Raw genomic sequence first — 22947 nt, 5'->3', positions numbered from 1 at the left:
TTACAGTCAAAAAATCTTGATTAAAATTTTTCAAAAACTTAATTTTATCAGAATTTTAAAATTTAAACAATTTTGTTACATTGTTATATAAATATTTAAAAATCTATTATTATTTGTTTTTCCACAAAAATCAACATTTTTTTCTTATTTTATTTTCAATCTTTATGAAATTTCATTACTTCTAAAAAAAATACAACTGTAATTTTTCGAAAATTCAATTATTTTCTAGAATTTTTAATCAAAATTAATTCAAAAGTTTACCAATTTTTTTAATTACAGTTAAATGTAATGGAAAAATAATTTCTTTATCAATTGAAATTTTCAAAAAATGTTAAGCTAAAAACATTTGAAACTTAATTTTTTTTAAAAATTGCCACTGTAACTTCAACAAAATTCAATTAATTTCAAGAATTTTCAACTAAAATTCATCACTAAGTAAAAATATTTTTTAATAATTTTGTGAAAGTTCTTTAAGAATTTAATTATCCAAAACTGAAACTCTTTCAATATTTATTAAATTATTTTTCTAGAATTTTCAATTCAAATTCTTTTCTAAATCAATTATTTTTGATAATTTTCAGAATGTTTTTTGAGAATTGAATTATTGCAAAAATAAAAAAAATTGTCACTTAGAATACAATTTAAAAATTAATTATGTTCAAAACATTTTTTCAAACTTTTTAACATATTTCTTTAAAAACACGATTAATTACTTTTTTGTGAATTCAATTAACTAGAAAAAGTGTTAATTAAAATTTTCCAAAAACTGAATTTCTTTATAATTTCTGAAACTTCAATACTTAATCTTGTAAAATAAATATTTAAATAGTATTATTTTTATTTTTCTACAAAAATGAAAATTTTTTTAAATTTCAATGGCAAACATTCTGAAAATTAATTATTTCTAAAAATTGCTATTTCAATTGTTTTTAAACTTTTTTAAACATATTTCTTTAAAAACACAATTATTTTTAAAAAGTTGTAACAAAAATTCTTCAAAATGTAAAATATTTCAATAAAATTTGTCGAAATTTACAATTTTTTATTTAATTACTTTTGTGAATTCAAAAAATGTTGAACTAAATTTTTCAAAAACCTTATTTTTTTAGAATTTTTTAATTCAATTACCTATTTAAAACATCAATAAATAATCTTGTTAAATAAATATTTTTCCACAGGAGTTAAAATGTTTTGAAAATAATTATTTTCCACACCTTCAAAATCAAAATAAGTATCATTTCATATCAAAAAAATGTTATTTTATTTGCAATATGAGGAAGAAAAGTCGAAATAGTCGCATTTTTTGAAAATAATTCGAAAAACTCGCCTTTTTTGGAAATAGTAAAAAAAAAGTCGTAAAAGTCCCATTATCAGAGGCCGGTTATAATAATTTATTTAAAAAATACAAATATTAAGGAGAAATAAATTTTTTTTTTTGAAATTAATAATAAGAAGCAGAAATTGTATTTTAAAAGTTGATATAATTTTTTTTTGTGAAAACTAATGATTGATATGAAAATGATTACAATTCGAATAAAGCTAATTTTTTTGTGTTTGATTAGATAATAAGATATTTACAAATTCTGTCGAGAGATAATTAACATAAAGAGACTTTTTTTAATAATGATTACAGTTGTACGAAACGCTTAAAGGCACGATTTGTTGCTGCGGTATAAAAATACAAAAAAACCAAAATGGAACAAATTTTCACGTGTATAATATAGGCATTTCTATAATTTGTCTCGAAAAAGCTATTACAACATAGCCATTACTTCGAATAAATATCTTATTTATAATTTATAATAATAATAATTAATAATAATAATAATTAATAATAATGGTATAAAAATTATTTTCAAATTACAATAAATTGGTGGAAAAAAACAAGGTCACAAATATTAAATTACGACTTTGTTGTTGATTAAAAAATTCGCGCTTTTGCTGCAATCTCGACTTTTTATAATGAAAAAAAGATCTTCATTTTTTTCGTACTGTGCAATGAAGATAATAAATTTTAGTGCAAAAAAAAATATTGGTCTCTCTTTCACTTTACAGTGCTTTTTCTAAAAACAAAAATGAGAGTGCTGAATAGAAAATTCAAAATATTGACAAATTCTTTTGTAAAGAAATTTTCAACGCAGTTTACAAATAAATAACAATTACTTTATTTTTCGAAAAATTACAAATATTAATATATTAAAACGATGGATAAATTAATAATAATCTATGCGATAAAAGGAAAGTTTTTCTTTTAAAACAAAATATTTTTCAGCACTCTAAAAAATTATTCACAGATTTCTTTTTTTAATAACGAAATGCGTCGATTTTTCTTTTTGTTAAAAAATTGAATATGCTTTTTTTGTCGTTTAACAATAAATACTCCTTATAATAGGAACTATAATGATTGAGATACTATTATATTAGCACCGGGAATGTGTTTATATAAAAAAAAGAAAGAAAAATTTACCACAAAAAAATTCTCCCAGTTTCGATAAAATAGTCTTCTTCTTCTTTTTTAACATTTGGTTACTGATTCTTTTTTACTTTCACCGGGTGTGTATAATTTATATATGAAAAAATTCGCACTTTTCTCAAATCACTGTAAAGTGGTAGAAAATTTGTTTTTTTGGTATACAAGTCACACGTATTATTTTTATGCACAAAATTTTCTTGTGTTTTTTCTTTTTACCAAATTGGAGGCGTGTATAAAATTTCATAAAGTCTGTGGTTCCTTATATAAAGATTTGTTAAAGTAAAGTGCAGCATTTCGTTTCATTTTTGCCGTCACTCGCTTCACCTTGATTCTCATGTGCCTTGCGAGCGGCTATTGCTCGCATTAAGTCAAAAAATACCTGAAAAAAATATAAATTCATCAACTAAATTCTTTTTTAAATTCATTTTTCATGTATTAATTAAAGATTTCTTTTAAAAATTTTTTTCTCTAATCCGTATGTTAATATAAATAAAAAATAGAGCATTTTTTTATCCAACAAAATATTTCTATCAATTAAGTAGAAAATTTAACAGAATTTTTATTCATTTTTTTGGTAGTCAAAGCAATTTTTTTAAAAATATCTCCCCGATTTAGAAACAGTTTAATTTCCAAAAATTAAACGATTAAACAATTAATTTATTTAAAATACTATTTTTTTAGTCTATATTAATGGTCGTTGTATTCCGGTAATTATTATTTTTTATTAAAATTATTTACTACTAAAATGAAAAAAAAAAATTTCGATTATTCGCATAGTCATGTAAAGCATTACTATTGATAGATAACGAACGAATAAATAAGTGAAAAGAAATTTGCATATACGAGAAAGAAAGCAGACATAAAACTAGTGAGAAACAGAAAAAAATACAAGATGCGAAAAGTGCAATTAGAATTTTTATCCATTCAAATCATTCAACAACAGAATTCTTACAAATGCATTAATTAAAGAAATTTTTAACGTGAAAATAGTTCCCAATTGTTACTCAATTTTGCGATTTAATTAAAAACTTTTTTCTGTAGCAAAAAGTAAAATTAATACTCAAAAAATAAAATTAATGCTTGAATTATCAAAAATTCGAAAATTTAAAATTTTCTTTTCCTAAAAAAGGTGAATTGTTAAATAAAACTTGAGAAAATTGAGAACAATTTAAACGCTTTTACTCGATTATTTTACGGTAAAGAACAAATCGGTTTTAAAACACAAGAAATATGTCAAACACTTACAATGTAATAAAATTTTTTGTTGTTTAATAAAATTAAGGATTAATTAAGGAAAAAAAGGAATATTTTGAAAATATTGTCGAACCTATAAAATAATGCACTTCTTTTTCTTCCTCTTCGCTCGATCCTTTCCACGGCCATTACTCGCCGATTTGTCCTCAATTTTGCGTGATCTTATCTCACGCATCAAGTCGAAAAATACCTGAAAATGCGCAATCCATGCAATTTCTAAAAAAACAAGCACGAAATAAATTTTGTTTTAAGAGCGATGCACCGTTGCAATTTCATTTTTAATTGAGATCTACATGCGCCTTTTTCTATTTGCAATAAATATTTGATAACGAATTTTGAATCGAAAAAAATAAGAGGATAAATAAAATAAAAAACAATTTTACAATTGTAAAAATGCAGTAAATCTTTGATTAAAATTGTAATCAAATTGTAATCAAATCAGTGATATTTTTCTTTTCTTTTGATTTATCAACAAAAGTTTTGCTGACGAAGCAAGCTGACAAAGATACGTTTTTAAAAAGAAAAAAAAAGAGTGAAAGTGACAATTACATAAAAGCGAATAGTGACAAAACATTTATAATATAGCAATATATGTATATAAAATGAAATTTTACACTTAACAGATACAGTGCATTAAAGTAAATAATAATTAAATTATTTTTAGTCTTTTTTCTTCTCTCTGTTTAAAAATAGGTAAAAAATTTCTCACCTTGTCGACATTTTCTTTAGTTTTTGCACTGGTTTCGACATAAGGAACGCCCCATTGTTGTGCTCTTCCTTGAGCCTCGGCCAATGAAACTTTTCTTTTTTCCTGGAGATCACTTTTGTTTCCCACTAACAAAAAGGGAATGTTTTCGTCGTTTTTCACTCTGAGTATTTGTTCCCTGAAATAAAACAAAAAATAATTCAATCAATATTTTATCAACAATTTTTTTCGTTAATTTTTACTTATTTTTCATATATGAATTTCTAATTTCAAAAAAGAGAAATTGAAACTAAATTTAATATTTTTTTCGCTTTACCTGAATTCCTGTGTGGCTTGGAAACTGTCGTCCTCTGTTATTGAAAAAACACAGAGAAAACCTTCTCCACTTCGGAAATAGTTATCCCTAATAGCTGCATAATCTTCCTGGCCTGCCGTATCCAAAATATCTATTTGTACTTCTTCGCCGTCTAATACAACTGTTTTCCTATAAGAATCTGCTTTTGTCGGCTCATAATCCTCAACAAACTGGGAAAATAAAATCAATTATTTAATAATACAATAATTACTCATTCAGATTTATTTAATAATGCAATAATTACTAATTCAGATTTATTTAGATTCTTATGTATTACTAATTCCCTTATTCAGAGAATAAGTTTTGTAGAAATATTTTCACAAGAAAAATTTAGAATTATATATATTTTTCGTAATTTTGTGTTAAGAAGTGGATATTTTTTAACTTTAAAAGATGCATTTTTGTTAAAAAGATTTAATCTTAATTTTTTTAGTTTCAAATCTGAAATAATTTAATTTTTGCATAGAATTTTATTAAAAATTATTGAAAATAATTACATTCTTTCAAGAAATTTAATTGAAATTGTATTGAAATTAATTGAGTTCTTCTACAGAATTTTATACAAATTTTTTAATATAATCGAATTTTTTTGAAAAAATTTTATTGAAAATTTTAAAAATAATTAAATTTTATCAAGAAACTTTGTTTGAAGTAAACTAAAATTAAATTAATTGAATATTACTTACAAAAATAATCTTTTCAGGAGTTTGAATAAATTATTTTAAAGTAATTGAATTCTTTCGAGAAATTTTATTATGATAATTTAATTAGTTATTAGATGAATTTTTTTTCTTTTAATTTTAATTTTGAAATAATTCAAAACTTGAAGTTGATATTTGAAAATAAATAGAAACTAAAATAAATAATTTATTCTCTATATGGAAAATTTCATTATAAATGATCTAAATTAAATTTATTCTAAATAAAACTTTTTAAATGATTCACGTGTTTTCAACGTTCAAATGAACGAAATATTTTTCCTTAAAACTATTTTAATAAATTACTGATCAAAATAAAAAATAAAAACTTAAATTTTACATTAAAAAAAATTTATAGTGTAAAAATTTTTGAATTTGTTTCTTATTTTTATTTCAGTGAGTAATTTATGAAAATATTTACATATAAAAAATATAAGGTTCATTTGAACGTTAAGAATTTTTGGAGTATACAAAAAGAAAATAATTTCGTTCATTTGAACGTTGAAAATTTTTGGAGCATACAGAAAGAAAATAATTTCAAAACTATACGAAAATGAAAAAAATATTCTTCTCCTCTGTTGACTAAAAATGTGAATAATTAGAAAACGATTGTAAAAATAATTTAGTAAATTAGAGAGTATTACAATTCACTTGGAAAATCGTTTCGAAAACAATAATTGCTTGATAGACCTTTAAAAAAGTCAATGTCATGAAAATAATTCTTCATGTCGTTATTGATAAACGAGTATATGAGGTAATAGGTTATTAAACTTTGATTCTATAACAGGAATTTGATATTCCACCCACACACACCTCGGCATACATAAATTGTAGAGTGAGAGCAGATTTTCCAACACCTCCACTCCCAACCATGATGATTTTGTGCAACGCCTGAGTAGCACCTGGTTTCTTCGACATTTTCTCTTGTGCTAAAAAAACAAAATCAAAAAATGTTAATATTTCAACTATTTTCAAGATGGATGATAAAATCATTATTTCAAATCCATTTGTTTACAATTCAATTTTACGAAATTTCAATTATTCGAAAATTCTTCAATTAAATATATATTTTAAAAAAATTCAAATAGGTAATTAAAAAAAATTCAATTAAACTTCTCCAAAAAATTAATTCTAAAGAATTGTTAGTTAAAATTAGAAAAATTCAAATTTTCAAAGATTTTATAAAAAAGTTTCAAACAATTGATTTTTTCTAAAAAACTTATGCAAATTCAATTTTTAATAATTGAATTCCTGTGAAATTTTCATTGTTTTAGAAAATAATTGAATTTTTTTTGGGAAATTTTATTAAAATAGTAAAATATTGAAAATCATTGAATTAAGAAAAATTTTTGAAAATCATTGAAATTTTTCCATGAATTAAATTAAAATTTTTGAGAATATGTAATTGAATTTTATTACTTATGAAAATAATTGAATTCTTGTGATGAATACTATTAGTTATGAAAATAATTGAATTTTGACTAAGAATTTTGCTATTCATTTATAAAGATAATTGAAATGTTGACGGCAATTTTTTTTTAGATTTTTTGAAAATAATTGAATTCTTGTAATGAATACTGTTGTTTATGAAAATAATTGAATTTTACAAAAATTCCTGAATATAATTGAATTTCGGCGAAGAATTTGCTATTTATAAAGATAATTAAAATGTTGCCAAGAATTTTTTTTTAATTTTTGAAAATAATAGAATTTCTGAAAAGAATTTTAATATTTATTAAGATAGTTGAATTCTTTCGAAGAATTAGGTTAAAATTTTAAAAATTGAAACTAATTTTAACAGAATTGACATTAAAATTTTTGAAAAAAATACTTTATTAAATGATTTATAAGTATAATAACTTTATTATTTCCAGTACTTTTAATAAAAAATCCCTGACTTTTCCCTGACCAATGGCAACCCGGTTATTCAACTATTCATTTTATTTAACATTATTTTCATTTAACTAATTTAATTAATTATACAACAATTTTTAATATTGAATGTATCAAATAAGAAAGTTCCGACAAAGAAAAAATTCCCAAAGAATGACATTCAATTTCTCTTCATCTTTTGTGATAAAAGAATGAAGATGTTCATTCAGCAAAATTAATCTTTTTATCTTTCTCTCTTTCTATCTCTCTCGCGAGTTTCGCGTTACAATTATTTATTTGAAAGGAATGAAATATGAATGAGAATATCATTTCCCACAAAATTCTACGATTAAGATTGAATTCAAGAGATGTGAAAATTCTCCTGTGAAGAAATTGTCTTACTTCCATTAGTTAACATTAGCGGTAAGAAAGACAGGATATGGAAATTAACTTGTCAGTGTGAGAAATCAGTAATAAAGGGTCAAGTGTAGCTAATTATACGGAACATGCATGAGTGTATAACTTTAGTCTCAATAATACTATATTTCTGCTTTATACTATTGATACAATTATTTTTCAATGTCCATATTATTGCACTATTAATAATTAATGACAGGAAAACAGAAACGTGACAAGTTGAATGCACTTTTCTAACATTTTTTCGATATGAAAAAGTTTTCCTTTTTTTGTGTTAAAAAAAACCGAAAAGGAAAAATGTTATTTCACAATAATAAATTTTCATTGAAAAATGAAAGTATAATGGAAAAGAAAGAGAATCTCATAAATAATTAAATAAACTATAGACTTATGAAAGTTTCATCAGCTACAAAACTAGTTACAATGATAAAAGAAAAAATACCCAATGAACTGAACTAAAATAAAAATAGTGAAAGTAGTTATGTAAAACAAAAGTTGAATTATCTTTTAAGACTTAGAAATTAAGGAGAAAAAAATATAAACAAAGAGCAAGAGACAACAGAAATTAACCTCTTATTTTAATGAAATAAAATTAGTTCCAGAAATAAGACATTAAACGTCACTTTTGACACCTGTCACCTGTCACTTGATTTCAGAAAACTGAATGTTTACAATATGAAGAAAATCTTATTATTTTCCGATTGTTAAACTTTAAAGAGAATACCTATCTTACGGTGTGAACTTCATAAAAGCAAAGACAAGTTAAATTGTCCATTGTTTCATTAATGTATAAATAGAAGAATTGTGTATAAAAATTCTTGTCTTACTTATCAATAAATTGTAATGATTATTAGTTTTGTCGGATACGAGAAGTGAATAATGAAAAAGGCGGTGCCGCGCTGTCGTGTTAATATTCTTTCGTTTCACAATTAGTGCATATCGATTTTCTATTTTTTCACTTAAATTCAGTCACTTTTATTATAGAAAATATTCTCAAAATAAAAATGATGACCTTTGAAGTAAATACCTTTTAAAAGACAAATCACAATGAAAAATCTCTTGTATATATATTCACTATTCACGACAATTCACGACTGTCCCACAGTCCCACCGGACAGAGATGCCATTGGGCGGAGGAATTTCATCCCCACTCTTGCACCATTTTACATTTAAGTCAATGTAAAATGGCGCAAGAGTGGGGATGAAATTCCTCCGCCTAATGGCATCTCTGCCACCGGACTGGCTTTGCGTCACTGGAGGTATTTTACGTAAATTACGAACATTATCCAACGTTACCAAAAGATACATTCTTTGAGAGGTAGGGGAAAGCGTATTTACTAATTAAAAAAATATTAACAGTTTTAATAAAGTAGTACTATTTGATATCAATAACTATTCGACTCTAGGTTAAATTTTCCTAATTTTTTCTATAATGCATATAAAATAAAAAATAAAAACAAAGATAAACAATTTTGGAATATTCAAAAATCGGAAGTGAGAAAGAATTCTGAATCACGTAGTCACGTGATAGTCTCGTGACAGAGTGGTCTGCTAGATCTAGAAATTCTGACATTGAAAAAGTAGGGTTAGGATTTTCAACATTTTTATTTACACACATGATTTAGATCATTATAAAAATTGTGAAAATTAAACTTTTAATTAATCTAGGTGTAAAAAAAGGCTTAATATATTTCACTTCCTGTCAAAATGGATCATTTTAGTTCTCAATTAATGGAGGATATTGTAGTCGAAGGAAAAAATTCTGCTCCGTGAGTATAAAAATAAATTTTTCAGACATTGCAACAAATTGCATCAAATCATCATCTTTTAAGAAATATATCAATTTTTTTTGGAATTATCATTATTTACAGAGTTAAAACATTTGTGAAACCGAAAATAAAAAATTCGACTTCATCAAATGGCACAGGGACCAATAATTCAAAACCTTTGAAACCAAGAAAACTCAAAGTTGAATTGCCAACTTTGAGAATTTCAGAAGATTCAGAAAAATTACTTTACGAAACACTCAAACATGTCTGTGGGGAGGTAAATGCAAATTTTCAGAAAAATTTATTTATTTTTAAAAAAAATAAATAATGGAACGTTGATAAATTAATCTGTTGACTAATAATCAAATTTTTCTTAAAGGATTTCAAACTTTTGGATTCTTCCGAATTTCAAAATAAAAGTACGAATTTAGGTAGACAATATTGGCTGGAAAGGGGAAATTTAGTGATTAAAGGTGTCATGGATTTTTCATCGAAAGACTCAGCGCCAAAGTCTCATGAAGAAATTATTCGACAATTCGCCACGTCCACTCTTGAATCATATAGGTATGGAAAAATATCAGGGTTGCCACAGGTCAAGGAAATCAGGGAAAAGTCGAGGATTTTTATTAAAAGTACTGGAAAAAATTAAATGTTTAGAATTGATAAGAAAATTCGGAATTTTTGTGTCTTTTTGCTTGCCTCATAATTTATAAAATTAACCCGAATTCTAAAAAACCTTAAATATTTTCTATTTCTGACAATAATTTGTTTTCAATAACTTAATTCTATTGAAGAACTGCCATAAAGTTATTACTTATAAATTATTTAATCATGGTGTCCAGCTACCTTGAAAACCTTGAAAAGTACTTGAATTTTTTTTGCTCCTTGAAAACCTTGAAAACACCTTGAATTTTATATGACAAAACCTTGAAAAATTACAATTCTTAAAAATAAGATATATTTCCTTGATGTTTTAAGTTGAATTCTCTTCAATATTTCAATTATTTTTATAAATATAAAAATTCTTCGCCGAAATTCAATTATATTCAGGAACTTTAATAAAATTCATTGCAAAATACAATTATTTTCATAAATAACAATATTCACCGCAAGAATTCAATTATTTAAAAAATGAATTAAATTTTTCGTAAAAATTCAATTACTTTCAAAAAATTTAAAAAATTGTGGTCAAGAATTCAATTGTAATTGATATATTTAGATTTATTTAGAAATAAATAACAATAATCTTCGACAAAGTTAAATTATTTTGAGGAATTTTAATAAAATTCATTGCAAAATTCAATTATTTTCGTAAATAATAGTATTCATCACAAGAATTCAAATATTTTCAGAAATATTAATAAAAATCATGGCAAAATTTCAATTATTTTCAAAAAGTTTTCTTACTTCGAGATGGTTTTCAATATTCTACTATTTTAATAAAATTTCCCGAAAGAATATAATTATTAAATAAAAGTTTTTAAAAAATTCTACACAAACTTTCAATTCTTAAAAAAAAAAATTTTTACATTATTTCAATTACATATTTAAAATAGAATTTGCATAATTTTTTTCGCAAAAATCAATTATTTTAAAATTTTTCATTAAATTCTTCGCAGTAATTGAATTATTTTTAAAAGTAATAAAATTCAATTATTTTCAAAAAGTTAAATAAAATTTATTGCAAAATTTCAATTATTTTCAAAAATTATTTTAATCAATCAATTATTTTAAAATTTACCATTAAATTCTTCGCAGTGATTGAATTATTTTTAAAAGTAGTAAAGTTCAATTATTTTTAAAAGTAGGTAATAAAATCCAATTATTTTCAAAAAAATTTATCAAAATTCATTGCAAAATTTCAATTATTTTCAAAAATTATTTTAATGAATCAATTATTTAAAAATTTGCCATTAAATTCTCGCAGTAATTCAATTATTTTGGAAAATTTTAATAAAATTCATTCCAAAATTTCAATTATTTTCAAAAATTTTTCTTAATTTAATAATTTGTATATATGAATTATCTTAATAGAAATTCTCAAAAGAATTTAATTATTTAAAAAAAATTTTGATTGATGTTTCTTAAGACGATGTTCTTTATGTTTTTAATATTTTATCAATAAATAATTATATTTAAAGTTATTTATGAATAACTGTTGTATGTAGAAATTATAAAATTGTTTATAAGTACTCTCTAAATTTGAATTAGTAAAAATTTTGAATTAGCGACTGACTTTTTGCTTTTTAATTAGTAAATTTCACTAAAAAAATTAGTAGAAATGATTATTTATTAGTAAAATTTACTAATTCAAAAGCAAAAAGTCAGTTACTAAATCAAATTAGTAATCATTTTTATTAATTCAAATGTAGACCTTGAAAATAATTATTTTGGACCTTTAAAACCTTGAAAAGTCCTTGAATTTTTTTTTAAATCGCTGGACACCCTGTTAATGAAGTATTTTTTGAAAAATTTTAATTTTGATTCTGTTGAAATTAGTTTCAGTTTTTAAAATTTTAACCTAATTCTTCGAAAGAATTCAACTATCTTAATAAATATTAAAATTCTTTCCAGAAATTCAATTATTTTCAAAAAATTTTTAAAAAGTTCTTGTCAACATTTTAATTATCTTTATAAATCGCAAAATTCTTCGCCGAAATTCAATTATTTTCAGGAATTTTTGTAAATGTTGACAAAGTTATACACGAATATTCAATTATTTTCTAAAATAATGAAAATTTAACAGAAATTCAATTATTAAAAATATAATTTGCATAAATTTTTTTTAAAAAAATCAATTATTTGAAACTTTTTTAAAAAATTCTTCGCAATAATTCAATTATTTTCCTAATAATAAAACTCATTGCAGAATTTCAATTATTTTTAATACAATTTTAATCGAATTCCTCGAAAAATATAATTATTCAATTATTTTCAAAACTTTTTTAAAAAGTTCTTGTCAACATTTTAATTATTTTTATAAATCGCAAAATTCTTCGATAAAATTAAATTATTTTCAGGAATTTTTATAAAATTCATTGCAAAACTCAATTATTTTCAAAATTTTTTCTTAATTCAATGATTTTTAATATTTTATTTTAATATAATTTCTTAAAAGAATTCAATTATTAAATAAAAAATTTGATAATATTCTTCTCGAACATTCGATTATTTAAAAAATTATCTAGGTTTGTATTTTTAAATAATTCTCGTAGAATTTTCTGATAAAAATTGATTTAAAAATTAATTTCAGTTAAAGTCGTAGATAAAATTTGAATTTTGGAGATTATAATATAAAATAATGATTTTATCATATAATCTTCATGTTTTATAATAATATTCTTATAATTTATTGAATTTCAAAAGGTTTGAATTAGAAATTTTGTAAATCCTAATTCCAATGAAAAAATAATAATGATTTAATATTCATTTGAAAAATAAGTTATGGGTCAGTCCACTGACTTTCGTCTGGGGGCTGTTGCGGCTATATTTTTAAAAAATCTGGTTTCAAAATATGTAAAACTAGAAGACTTCCTGAGTCCATTACTCATAATATTATAATGTAAATTTTATTTTTTCAGATTTTATTATTAATCAAAAGTTGGATGTTTAGAGGGTCATTTTGTAACCTTAAATTTTGCACTTTTTTAAAAACATTTTTATTCAATAACTATTTTATGTCATATAGCAGAACTTACCTAAAACATAAATCATGTTTCGTTGAATCAGGAAATGATACAATTTATATAAAAATATATTATTTTTGATTAATTAAATAAAATCGAAACATTTTTCCCCAAAAAAGTATTCCAATTTTTTAAAGTCTATAACTTTTTTCTCAATGCTTCTAAAAATCCAATTTTCTCCATATAGTTAAATGTTGATATGATTTACTTAATATTAAAATTTGACGTAGGTGTTTTGCTTTGTTTTCAAAATATTAATTTTTCAAAATTGTTTAGTTAAAAAGGTTAATTTAAGTTCTGCTATATGACATAAAATAGTTATTGAATAAAAATGTTTTTAAAAAAGTGCAAAATTTAAGGTTACAAAATGACCCTCTAAACATCCAACTTTTGATTAATAATAAAATCTGAAAAAATAAAATTTACATTATAATATTATGATTAATGGACTCAGGAAGTCTTCTAGTTTTACATATTTTGAAACCAGATTTTTTAAAAATATAGCCGCAACAGCCCCCAGACGAAAGTCAGTGGACTGTCCCTTATTGATGTTTTCGAATAATTTTACAATTAAAAAAATTCGTAAATAAATGTAATGGAATATTTTTTTGAGTATCTAATCATTTTTAGAGAGAATCAGAATATTTTTTTAGGTTCAGAAAAAAAGTCAAAATTTTGTCTGGAAATCAAGGAAAAGTCAGGAAAAAAGAAAATGAAATTTTTGTGGCAACCCTGAAATATAAATAAGATAAAGAAACATTTGTTTTTTATTTACAAAATATTTTCAGCTTTCATAATTCACACTGTGTTGAGGCATTGTCTTATTCAAATGGAAATGTTGGCAAGGCATTAGAAATTCTTTTCTGTAAATATTTCCAAGTTAAGAAAAGCAATGCAATTGAATTAGAAAATTTAGAAGAGAGTGATATTGTACAAAGACAAATTGAAGAAAAAGAGGCCTTGGAATCAATTTATGGTGATATGTTCGTTGAAAAGATTAAGAATCAAATTTGGATAATTAAATTGAAATTAGAATATTTAATGAACAAAAAGGAGGATAATAAAAAAGTGAAACCAAAAACAACCGAAAAAGAAATATGCCGATTATTTTTACACGGAAAATGTCGATTTGGTGCAAAATGTAAATTTTTACATCAAAAACCTCAAGTCGATAAAGAAGCAAAAAATAAAAGTTCAGAGGATGATCCTTACTTTATATTAGAAATTCGCTTTCCAGAAGGTAATTTTCCTCTTAATTTTTACTCTCTCAACAAGAAAAATAACACTTTTCCTTCCAGGTTCTAAATATCCGTACGAAGCGCCGTATTTTTATTTCTCAAAAAATGAATCTTCCTTTTGTAAATTAAAAAGTTTGAGAATAATTAAAAGATTATATGACGAGGCATTGCAATATTGTGAGAATGGTACACCGTCGATTTTCGCGATAACATCATTATTGGAAAATGAATTGGAAATAAAAACACATTTGGAGGAATGTAAAGAACAATTTCTCGATAAAGATGATAAATTGTTTCCGAAATTGAAAAAAGACGGCAATGATGGTAATAGACCGACACATCATGCAAAAGGTGGTACAGACAAGAGGAATAAATCAAATATCTCTTGGGAACAAATTGTCAAAATGGACGATGAAATAAGAAGGAAATTTTTCGAGAAACAACGAAATTCACAATATTTAAAAATGAAAGTCGAACGAAGAAAATTGCCCGCCTGGTCAATGATGGACGAAATTCTCGATACCATTCACGAGAACCAGGTTACGATTATTTCCGGTGAAACCGGATGTGGTAAAAGTACACAGGTTTGACAATTTTGACATTTTTTTCTATAATATTTAAAACTTTCGAATAATAAAAATTGAAAAATGAAAAATAAAACAACGAAATTTGCAGGTTCCGCAATTTATTCTCGACGATTGGATTTTGAATAGAACAAAGGAAAATGAAGATCATGTGGAAATTATTTGTACACAACCGAGAAGAATTAGTGCAATTGGAGTTGCGGATAGAGTTGCCGCCGAAAGAGATGAACGTGTTGGACAAACGGTCGGTTATCAGATACGATTAGAAAGCAAAATGTCTAGTAATACAAGACTGACTTTTTGTACAACTGGAATTTTACTGCAAAGATTATCTGGAGATCCGAGACTAACGTCTGTTACGCATATCATTGTCGACGAAGTTCACGAAAGAAGTGCCGAAAGGTAGGAAAATAATTTTTCAAAAACGAGAAAATTAAATACCAAATAATTAATAAAATTAAATGTTACGCGTTAAACAATTTTTTTTAATATCAACTTCAATTTTTGAATAATTTCAAATTAACAATTTTTTTTTAATTTACTTAATAACTTATTAACTAATTAATTATAATAAAATATTATTCTAAAAAAGTATAGGTAATAGAATTCTTGGAAACAATTCAATTATTTTCAAAAATTTTTAAAAATAAATTCTTCGCGAAAATTAAATTACTTTCAATATCTACAATTTTAATGACATTTCTGGAAAGAATTCAATTAATTTAAAAAATTTTAATAAAATTCTTTTCAACAATTCAATTATTTTCATAAGTAATAAAATTCTTCGCAGCAATTCAATTATTTTCACTACTATTTTAATAAAATTTATTTTATAAATTCAATTATTTTTAAAAATTTACATTAAGTTCTTCAAAATAATTAAATTTTTTTAAAATTTTTATAGAATTCTTTCCAAGAATTTAATTATTTTCATTAAAATTTTAATAACATTTCTCATAATAATTCAATTTAAAGAAGTTACATACACTTGTTTGAAAGATTTCAATTATTTTCAAAACTTTGATAAAATTCTTTATAAGAATTCAATTATTTTAAATACAACTTTTGTTAAATACATACGTCGAAAAAATTTAAATACCTATATTCACAAATTTTAATAAAATTTAACAATAATTTTAAATTTAATTTGTTAATACTATTGAGCAAATTTTACAAATTTTTTATTTTCAAATATCAACTTTAATTTTTGACTGATTTCAGATTCAAAACTTAAAAAATTTAATTATTATAATTCTTGCAAAGTATTTAAATAAAATTTTGAAAATATCTGAATTCTTTTGAAAGATTTTATCAACATTTTTGAAAATAGGCAAATTCTTTCAAAGAATGTTATTAAAATTTTTGAAAATAATTGATTTTTTTGGAAAATTTATTTGAATTTTTTTAAAATACCTAATTTTTATTGAAAATTTTGAAAGTAATTGAATTTTATGAAGAATTTATTAAAATTTTATTAAAAAAAATTGTGTTTATTATTAAATTTTTATAAAATTATGATAGAAAATTAAATTCTATTAAACAATTCTATTAGAGTTTTCGTAAATAATTAAATTTTTTTGAAGAATTTCTTGAAAATAATGTAGTTTTTTTTTAATAATTTTAATTGAAAATTTCGAAAATCATTGAATTTTACAAAGAATTTTATCAAAACTTTTGAGAATAATTGATTTTTTAAAAAAAATATTAGAACAATTTTTAAAAATAATTAAACCCGTTCATGAAATTTTATTAAAATAATTGAATTCCTGAGAAGAATTTGATTATTTATAAATTAATAATAGTAGGTATAATTTTTGCGAAGAATTTACAATTTATAAAAGTAATTGAATTGTTTCGAAGAATTTTATTAAAATTTTAGGAAATAATTGAATCCTTTCGTGAAATTTTTTTAAAATTGCAATAAATATAATTGAATTCCTGAGAAGAATTTTACTATTTATAAAAATAAGTGGATTTTTTAAATTTTGAATATGAAATTATTAAAAAATTAATGTTAATATTTTTTTCAAAAATGTTGATATAATTCTTTATTAGAATTCAATTATTTTCAAAAATTTGAATTCAATTATTTTCAAAAATTTGAATAAAATTATTTTCCAGAATAAAATTATTTTCATAAATGTAATAAAATACTTCCCAGGTGTTTAATTGTTTTCACTGCAATTTGAATAAAACTTCTTAAGTAGATTCATTAATTTTATAAATTTAAATAAAATTCTTCGTAAGAATTTAATTATTTTTAAAAATTTAAATAAAATTCTTCGTAAGAATTTAATTTTTTTTTAATTTATATAAAATTTTTCGAAAGAATTCAATTATTTTCAAAAATTACGATAAATAATTGTTTATAAAAATTAAATTATTTTCAATACTTTTTTAATTTAATTCCTTTGTAGAATTGAATTATTTCAAAAAATGACAATGAAATTTTTCGAAACATTCAATTCTTCTAATTCTTTTAAATTAATTTTAAATAACTAGTATTTATTTCACCTTTCAGCGATTTTCTACTGATGCTTTTGCGTGAACTTTTAAAAAATCGTCACGATTTGAAAATAATATTAATGAGCGCAACATTGAAAGCAGATGAATTTTCAAATTACTTTGGAACAACACCAATTCTCGATATTCCTGGCCGAACATTTCCCGTTGAGCAAATATTTCTCGAGGAATTATTTGAAAAAATTAATTATGTTTTTGAGGAAAATTCCAAGTTCAGTCGACGAATTCGTGGCGATTGGGAACAATTGCAAATCGATTTAGAAACAATGGACATTGAATCGAATGGATTAAGTGAACCAAAGGATCATATTCCAGATCATAATCTTACATTACCGCAACTTGTTGGTCGTTATCCTGGTTATGAATTGCCAACTTATAAAGCTCTCTATCTTATGGATCCCGATAAAATAAATTACGAACTTCTTGAGCAAACTTTGGAATGGATCGTTGATGGTGTTCACGATTATCCCCGAAATGGATCAATTGTTGTGAGTAGAAATGAAAATTAATTTTACAAGAAATTTGAAATATTTTTACGATAATTTGAAGATATGTCCCTTTTTTCTGTATTTCAATTTATTTAGATGTTTAATTTAATTTTTATTTATTTGAAAATTGTTGAACAATATGTTTAAAGAATAAGGCCAAAATACGGAATTATTTAATGTTTATTAGTTATAATTATTTTGAGTATTATTAATTGTCAACAATTATTAAATTTAGATTTAATTATTTCCAGGTATTTCTGCCGGGATTTGCGGAGATTCTCACCGTGAAAGACTCATTGAGAGATAGTAAAATTTTTTCAGCGAAGAGAGGACGATTTTTGGTTATTCCCTTGCATTCGTCGTTGTCGAGTGAGGAGCAGGCGTTGGTATTTAAAAAACCAAATGAGGGAATTAGAAAAATTGTTTTGAGTACAAATATTGCAGAGACATCGGTTACAATAGACGATTGTGTTTTTGTGATAGACGCGGGGAAAATGAAGGAAACAAGATTTAATTCCAATCAAAATATGGAGAGTTTGGAAACTTGTTGGGTATCAAAAGCAAATGCTCTTCAACGAAAGGGACGTGCCGGTCGAGTTATGCCTGGAGTTTGTTTCCATCTTTATACAAGTCACAGGTGTTTTATTAAATTCTCCTCGAATCTATTGATTACCGTATTGATTAAATTAACGTAATTTATTTATTCTTAACGTTAAATTGATTTGATTTATTCATTTTGTAAATTTACTTTACAAAACTAAAATAAATTAATTTAAAATTTATTTTATAAAACTAATATAAATGAATTGAAAACTTATTTTACAAACTAAAATAAATAAATTCAAAAATTTTAATTATAATTTAAAGAGTGTAAATTATAAGCATAAAAGTTTTAATTATAAATTTAAAATTCTTAAATTTTGTTTACTATTTAACTTAAATGACAAAAGTATATTAAATTCGATACTAATTCAGTGCTTAAATATTAAAATAGAAATTTCGATAATGATAAAAATTTATTTCTCTAGATTTACTCACCAGTTTAGTGCGCAGCCTATTCCTGAGATATTGAGGATACCACTGGAGGCATTAATATTACGAATTGAAATCATGCATAATGGAAAGAAAGTTGATTTCCTGAAAATTTTAGGTAAAGTTAAAAATAAATAATTTCAAGAAATAATTTCAAGTTATTTTTCAATAAAATATCAAAAAAGTTCATTTAAAGCATAGGTATTTTAATTTTCTACTAAAATCAAAGATTTAGCAAAAATTTAAATATTAAATTATAACAAATATTTAGAAATTCTCTAAAATTCTTTTGGGTCAATTGATAATTGAAACAAAAAACTATTTTCAAGGGAAAGTGAAGAATAATAAATTAAATATAAGCAATATTTGTTAATGTAAATATTGTTTATGTTTAATTCAAAATTCTTTATAGTTTTCTAATTCTTTCTGCACAGAAATATTAACATTTTCAAATAGTCAATAATTTTCTAATCTATATTAATAATTATTGTAGTACATATTCCGGTAGTTTGTTCGCAGTTTGAATTCAGTTGCTCTTGTTTGCTTTTTTGTCTCCTTCCTTTTTTGATAAATTTTTTTTTTAAATGTTTTGAACTTTAAAATTAATCAAATTCTAATTTAATGTTTTGAAGATTAAAAAGTAACAAAAATCGTAATTTAATTTAACCCCTTTAAAAATAAAAATAGTTACTTATAAATTATTATTGAATTGAAACTTATTTTTATTACTGCAAAATACGGTAAATGGTATTTACTTAAAACAAAAAAACACTGGATTTTATTTATTTTTGTGACATCTTCTAGTAAAATTATAAAATTTATTTTCAGAAATTTCATAACACTTTTGTTCTATTAAATTAAAATTTTATTAAATCAGATTTGTCTAGATTCCGATTTATTATTTATTTATTCAGAAAATACATAAGATTTGTAAAATTATTTTCTCAAGAAAAATGTACAAATTATGTTATTTCTCACAATTTTAAGTTAAATAAGTGGATTTTTTCAATTTAAAAAGATGGTATTTTTCATAAGAAAAAAATGTTATTCTAATTTTTTTTAACTTTTATAATTTCGAATTTAAAATAATTACATAAATACTTGCACACAATATTATTACAAGTTTTAAAAAGAATTGAATCGTTTGGAAAAATTTCAATAAATTATTTTGGAAATAATTAAATTCACTTAAGAGATGGAATTAAAATGTATTGAAAATAATTCAGCTCTTAGAAACAATGTTACCAAAATTTTTAAAAATAATTGAATGCCTGCGAAATATTGTATTATTTACAAAAGTAATTGAATTCCTCCGAAGAATTATGAAAATAATTCAATTATTGTGACAGATTATATTACATTTTTTTTAAAAATAAGTGAATTCTTTCGTGAAATTTTATAAATATTATACTGCAAATATTTGAATTTTTTCAATGCATTTTATTAAAATTATTAAAAATAAGTAATTTTATCAAGGAATTTTATTGATATTGTATTTAAAATAATTGAATTTCTCCGAAGAATTTTATTTATTCATGAAAATAATTGAATTCCTTCGAAGAATTTTATTATTCATGAAAATAATTGAATTCTTCCGATGAATTTTGTTATGTATGAAAATAATTGAATTCTTTTAAGGAGTTTTATTAAAATTTTTAAAACTTTCTTGAATTTTTTCAAGAATTGATGTTAAAATTGTATTGAAATAATTGAATTCCTATGAAGAATTATATTATTTATGAAAATGATTTAATTCAAACCAAGAATTTTATTAAAATTTAAAAAAAGTTATTCGTAATAAAATACATAAATAAATTAAAGTAATTTATAAAACTTTTTAAAAATCAACTTAAGCCGTTTTTCGAGCAAATAGTTCATTTGAACTTTGTAATAATTAATAATTGTAATTTATTGATAAGTGTAATTGTTATTCCTAGTAATAATTCTAAAGAATAATGAAAACTTGTTTGTTTTAGGACAAATGCTCGAGTCTCCATCGAGAGAGAATATAAATGCTGCGACAAAACGATTACAAGACGTTGGTGCATTTGATTCCGAATTAATTTTAACACCACTGGGCCATCATTTAGCAGCTTTGCCAGTCGATGTAAGAATAGGAAAATTAATTCTATTTGGTGCTATTTTTTGCTGTTTGGATTCAGCTCTGACAATTGCGGCCTGTCTCTCGCACAAAAGTCCCTTCGTCTCTTCTTTCGAGAGAAAACACGAGTTGAATATCAAGAAAAAAGAATTTGCAGTCGCCAATTCCGATCACTTGACAACCCTAAAAGCTTACAAGGTAAAGCAACAAACGACATAATTAAAATTGAATTGCAAATTTAATTCTTTTTTTTTAAATTAAAATAAAAGTATAATTTAGTTAAATTTCAAAATATTTAAAAATTGAAATTAAAAAAATAATTGCAATTTTCAGAAATGGTTGGAAATTTCCTATAACAATCCCCAGGCGAGTTATAGTTTTGCGAATGAAAACTTTTTATCGATAAGAACATTGCAAACATTGGCTGATATAAAGTATCAACTATTGGAATTATTGATATCAATTGGTTTCGCGCCAATAATGATAAGAAGACGACAAACTGGAGTTGATAGAATTTTAGATATGACTGGCTTCGATCTTAATGCAAACAATGAAAATTATAAACTCCTTCAAGGCCTCTTGTGCGCTGCACTTTATCCAAATGTCGTTAAAGTATTCACGCCTGAGAAATCATTTCAAATGCAATCAACTGGCGCAATACCGCGGCAACCAAAACCTGAGGAATTGAAATTTCAAACGAAACAAGATGGACTTGTCAATATACATCCGTCGTCGATTAATTTCACAGTGGGACATTATGCGAGTCCCTATATTGTCTTCCAGGAGAAAATAAAAACGAGTAAAGTTTATATCAAAGAATTATCAATGGTACCAATGTTGCCATTAATTTTATTCTCGGGCTATGGAATTAGTGTTGAGCAGCATGATGGAATTTTTGTCTTGTCCTTGGAGGATGGATGGATAATGTTCCGAGTTGATTCAGACAGGGTAAAGATTTTCTTTTCATTTTATTACTTATCAGTTAAGTAAATATAATATTCAATTGCGTATTTATTTACTTTATTTCTAATTATTACAATATAATCTATTTATTTATAAACATAATATTGAATTAACTCTTAAATTAATAACTATTATTATATAATAATAAATTATTAACTTATTAGTTAATTAAATAGAACAAAACTTTCGTTTCGCCTCTAAAAATGAAACTTGTTATACTATCCTTTTATTTCAGGTGGCACAATTACTTCAATATGCGAGAATCGAATTAGTTAAATTATTAGAATTAAAGATGCAAGATCCACTTTTAAATCTTTTGAATCATCAATATGGGAAGAAAATTATCAAGGCAATTGTAAAAATAATATCGAGCAATTAGATTTTTACTTTTTTTTCTCTCTTTTCTTTTGTAAAATAGAAACAATTAATTACTGTGAAAATTTGGATTTCGACTTTATTGAATTTGTGATGAATGAGAAAAAAAATAGATTATTTATTAATTCAATTTTTACAATTGAATCCAGAGATATTACATGAATTAACGTTTTATGAATAATTTATTTTTTAATGTAAGAAAAATGAAATAAAGATTGATTTTTGTATTCTAAATAAAGTGTTTTGAATTTTGAGAAAAATGAAATTTCGATTTAATATTTTAAATATTAAATAATATCAAAAGAATTAATAAAGCAAAATTTTTTTGAATTAAAAATCATAATTTACTTTGTAAGTAAATTTAATTTAACATTCCAAATCATAAAAATAGAAAGTTACTTATTAATTATGAT

The 22947-nt window shown here is 23.0% G+C and overlaps 2 protein-coding genes across 5 annotated transcripts; one reads left to right on the top strand and one right to left on the bottom strand.

Moving 5' to 3' along the window:
* Positions 1–2511: 2511 nt before the first annotated feature.
* Positions 2512–8937, bottom strand: LOC122497583 (ras-related protein Ral-a). 4 transcript variants are annotated; one of them, XM_043604798.1, is made up of 6 exons: positions 8803–8937; positions 6300–6415; positions 4750–4958; positions 4437–4611; positions 3801–3917; positions 2512–2852 (listed from the first exon to the last, which is right to left on the bottom strand). In XM_043604798.1, exons 2-5 carry the CDS (start codon positions 6402–6404, stop codon positions 3801–3803), a joined length of 606 nt encoding a protein of 201 aa, XP_043460733.1. In that variant the 5' UTR covers positions 6405–6415; positions 8803–8937; the 3' UTR covers positions 2512–2852. The 4 variants fall into 4 exon arrangements, with proteins under 4 accessions (XP_043460733.1, XP_043460734.1, XP_043460735.1 ...); XM_043604799.1 differs by lacking the exon at positions 8803–8937 and adding an exon at positions 8603–8762; XM_043604800.1 differs by lacking the exon at positions 8803–8937 and adding an exon at positions 8346–8366.
* Positions 8938–9322: 385 nt separating this feature from the next.
* On the top strand, positions 9323–22768 carry LOC122497575 (putative ATP-dependent RNA helicase DHX57). Its single transcript, XM_043604785.1, has 12 exons — positions 9323–9544; positions 9647–9821; positions 9924–10108; positions 14019–14470; positions 14529–15052; positions 15144–15454; positions 17574–18063; positions 18315–18700; positions 19092–19213; positions 21072–21394; positions 21530–22144; positions 22395–22768. Exons 1-12 carry the CDS (start codon positions 9483–9485, stop codon positions 22536–22538), a joined length of 3789 nt encoding a protein of 1262 aa, XP_043460720.1. The 5' UTR covers positions 9323–9482; the 3' UTR covers positions 22539–22768.
* Positions 22769–22947: the final 179 nt, after the last annotated feature.

Source organism: Leptopilina heterotoma, unplaced genomic scaffold, assembly GCF_015476425.1.
Source record: "Leptopilina heterotoma isolate Lh14 unplaced genomic scaffold, ASM1547642v1 Lhet_134, whole genome shotgun sequence".
Classification (NCBI taxonomy): domain Eukaryota; kingdom Metazoa; phylum Arthropoda; class Insecta; order Hymenoptera; family Figitidae; genus Leptopilina; species Leptopilina heterotoma.
Note: the sequence above shows the minus strand (reverse complement) of the source record. Positions and strands in the feature narration are given on the sequence as shown.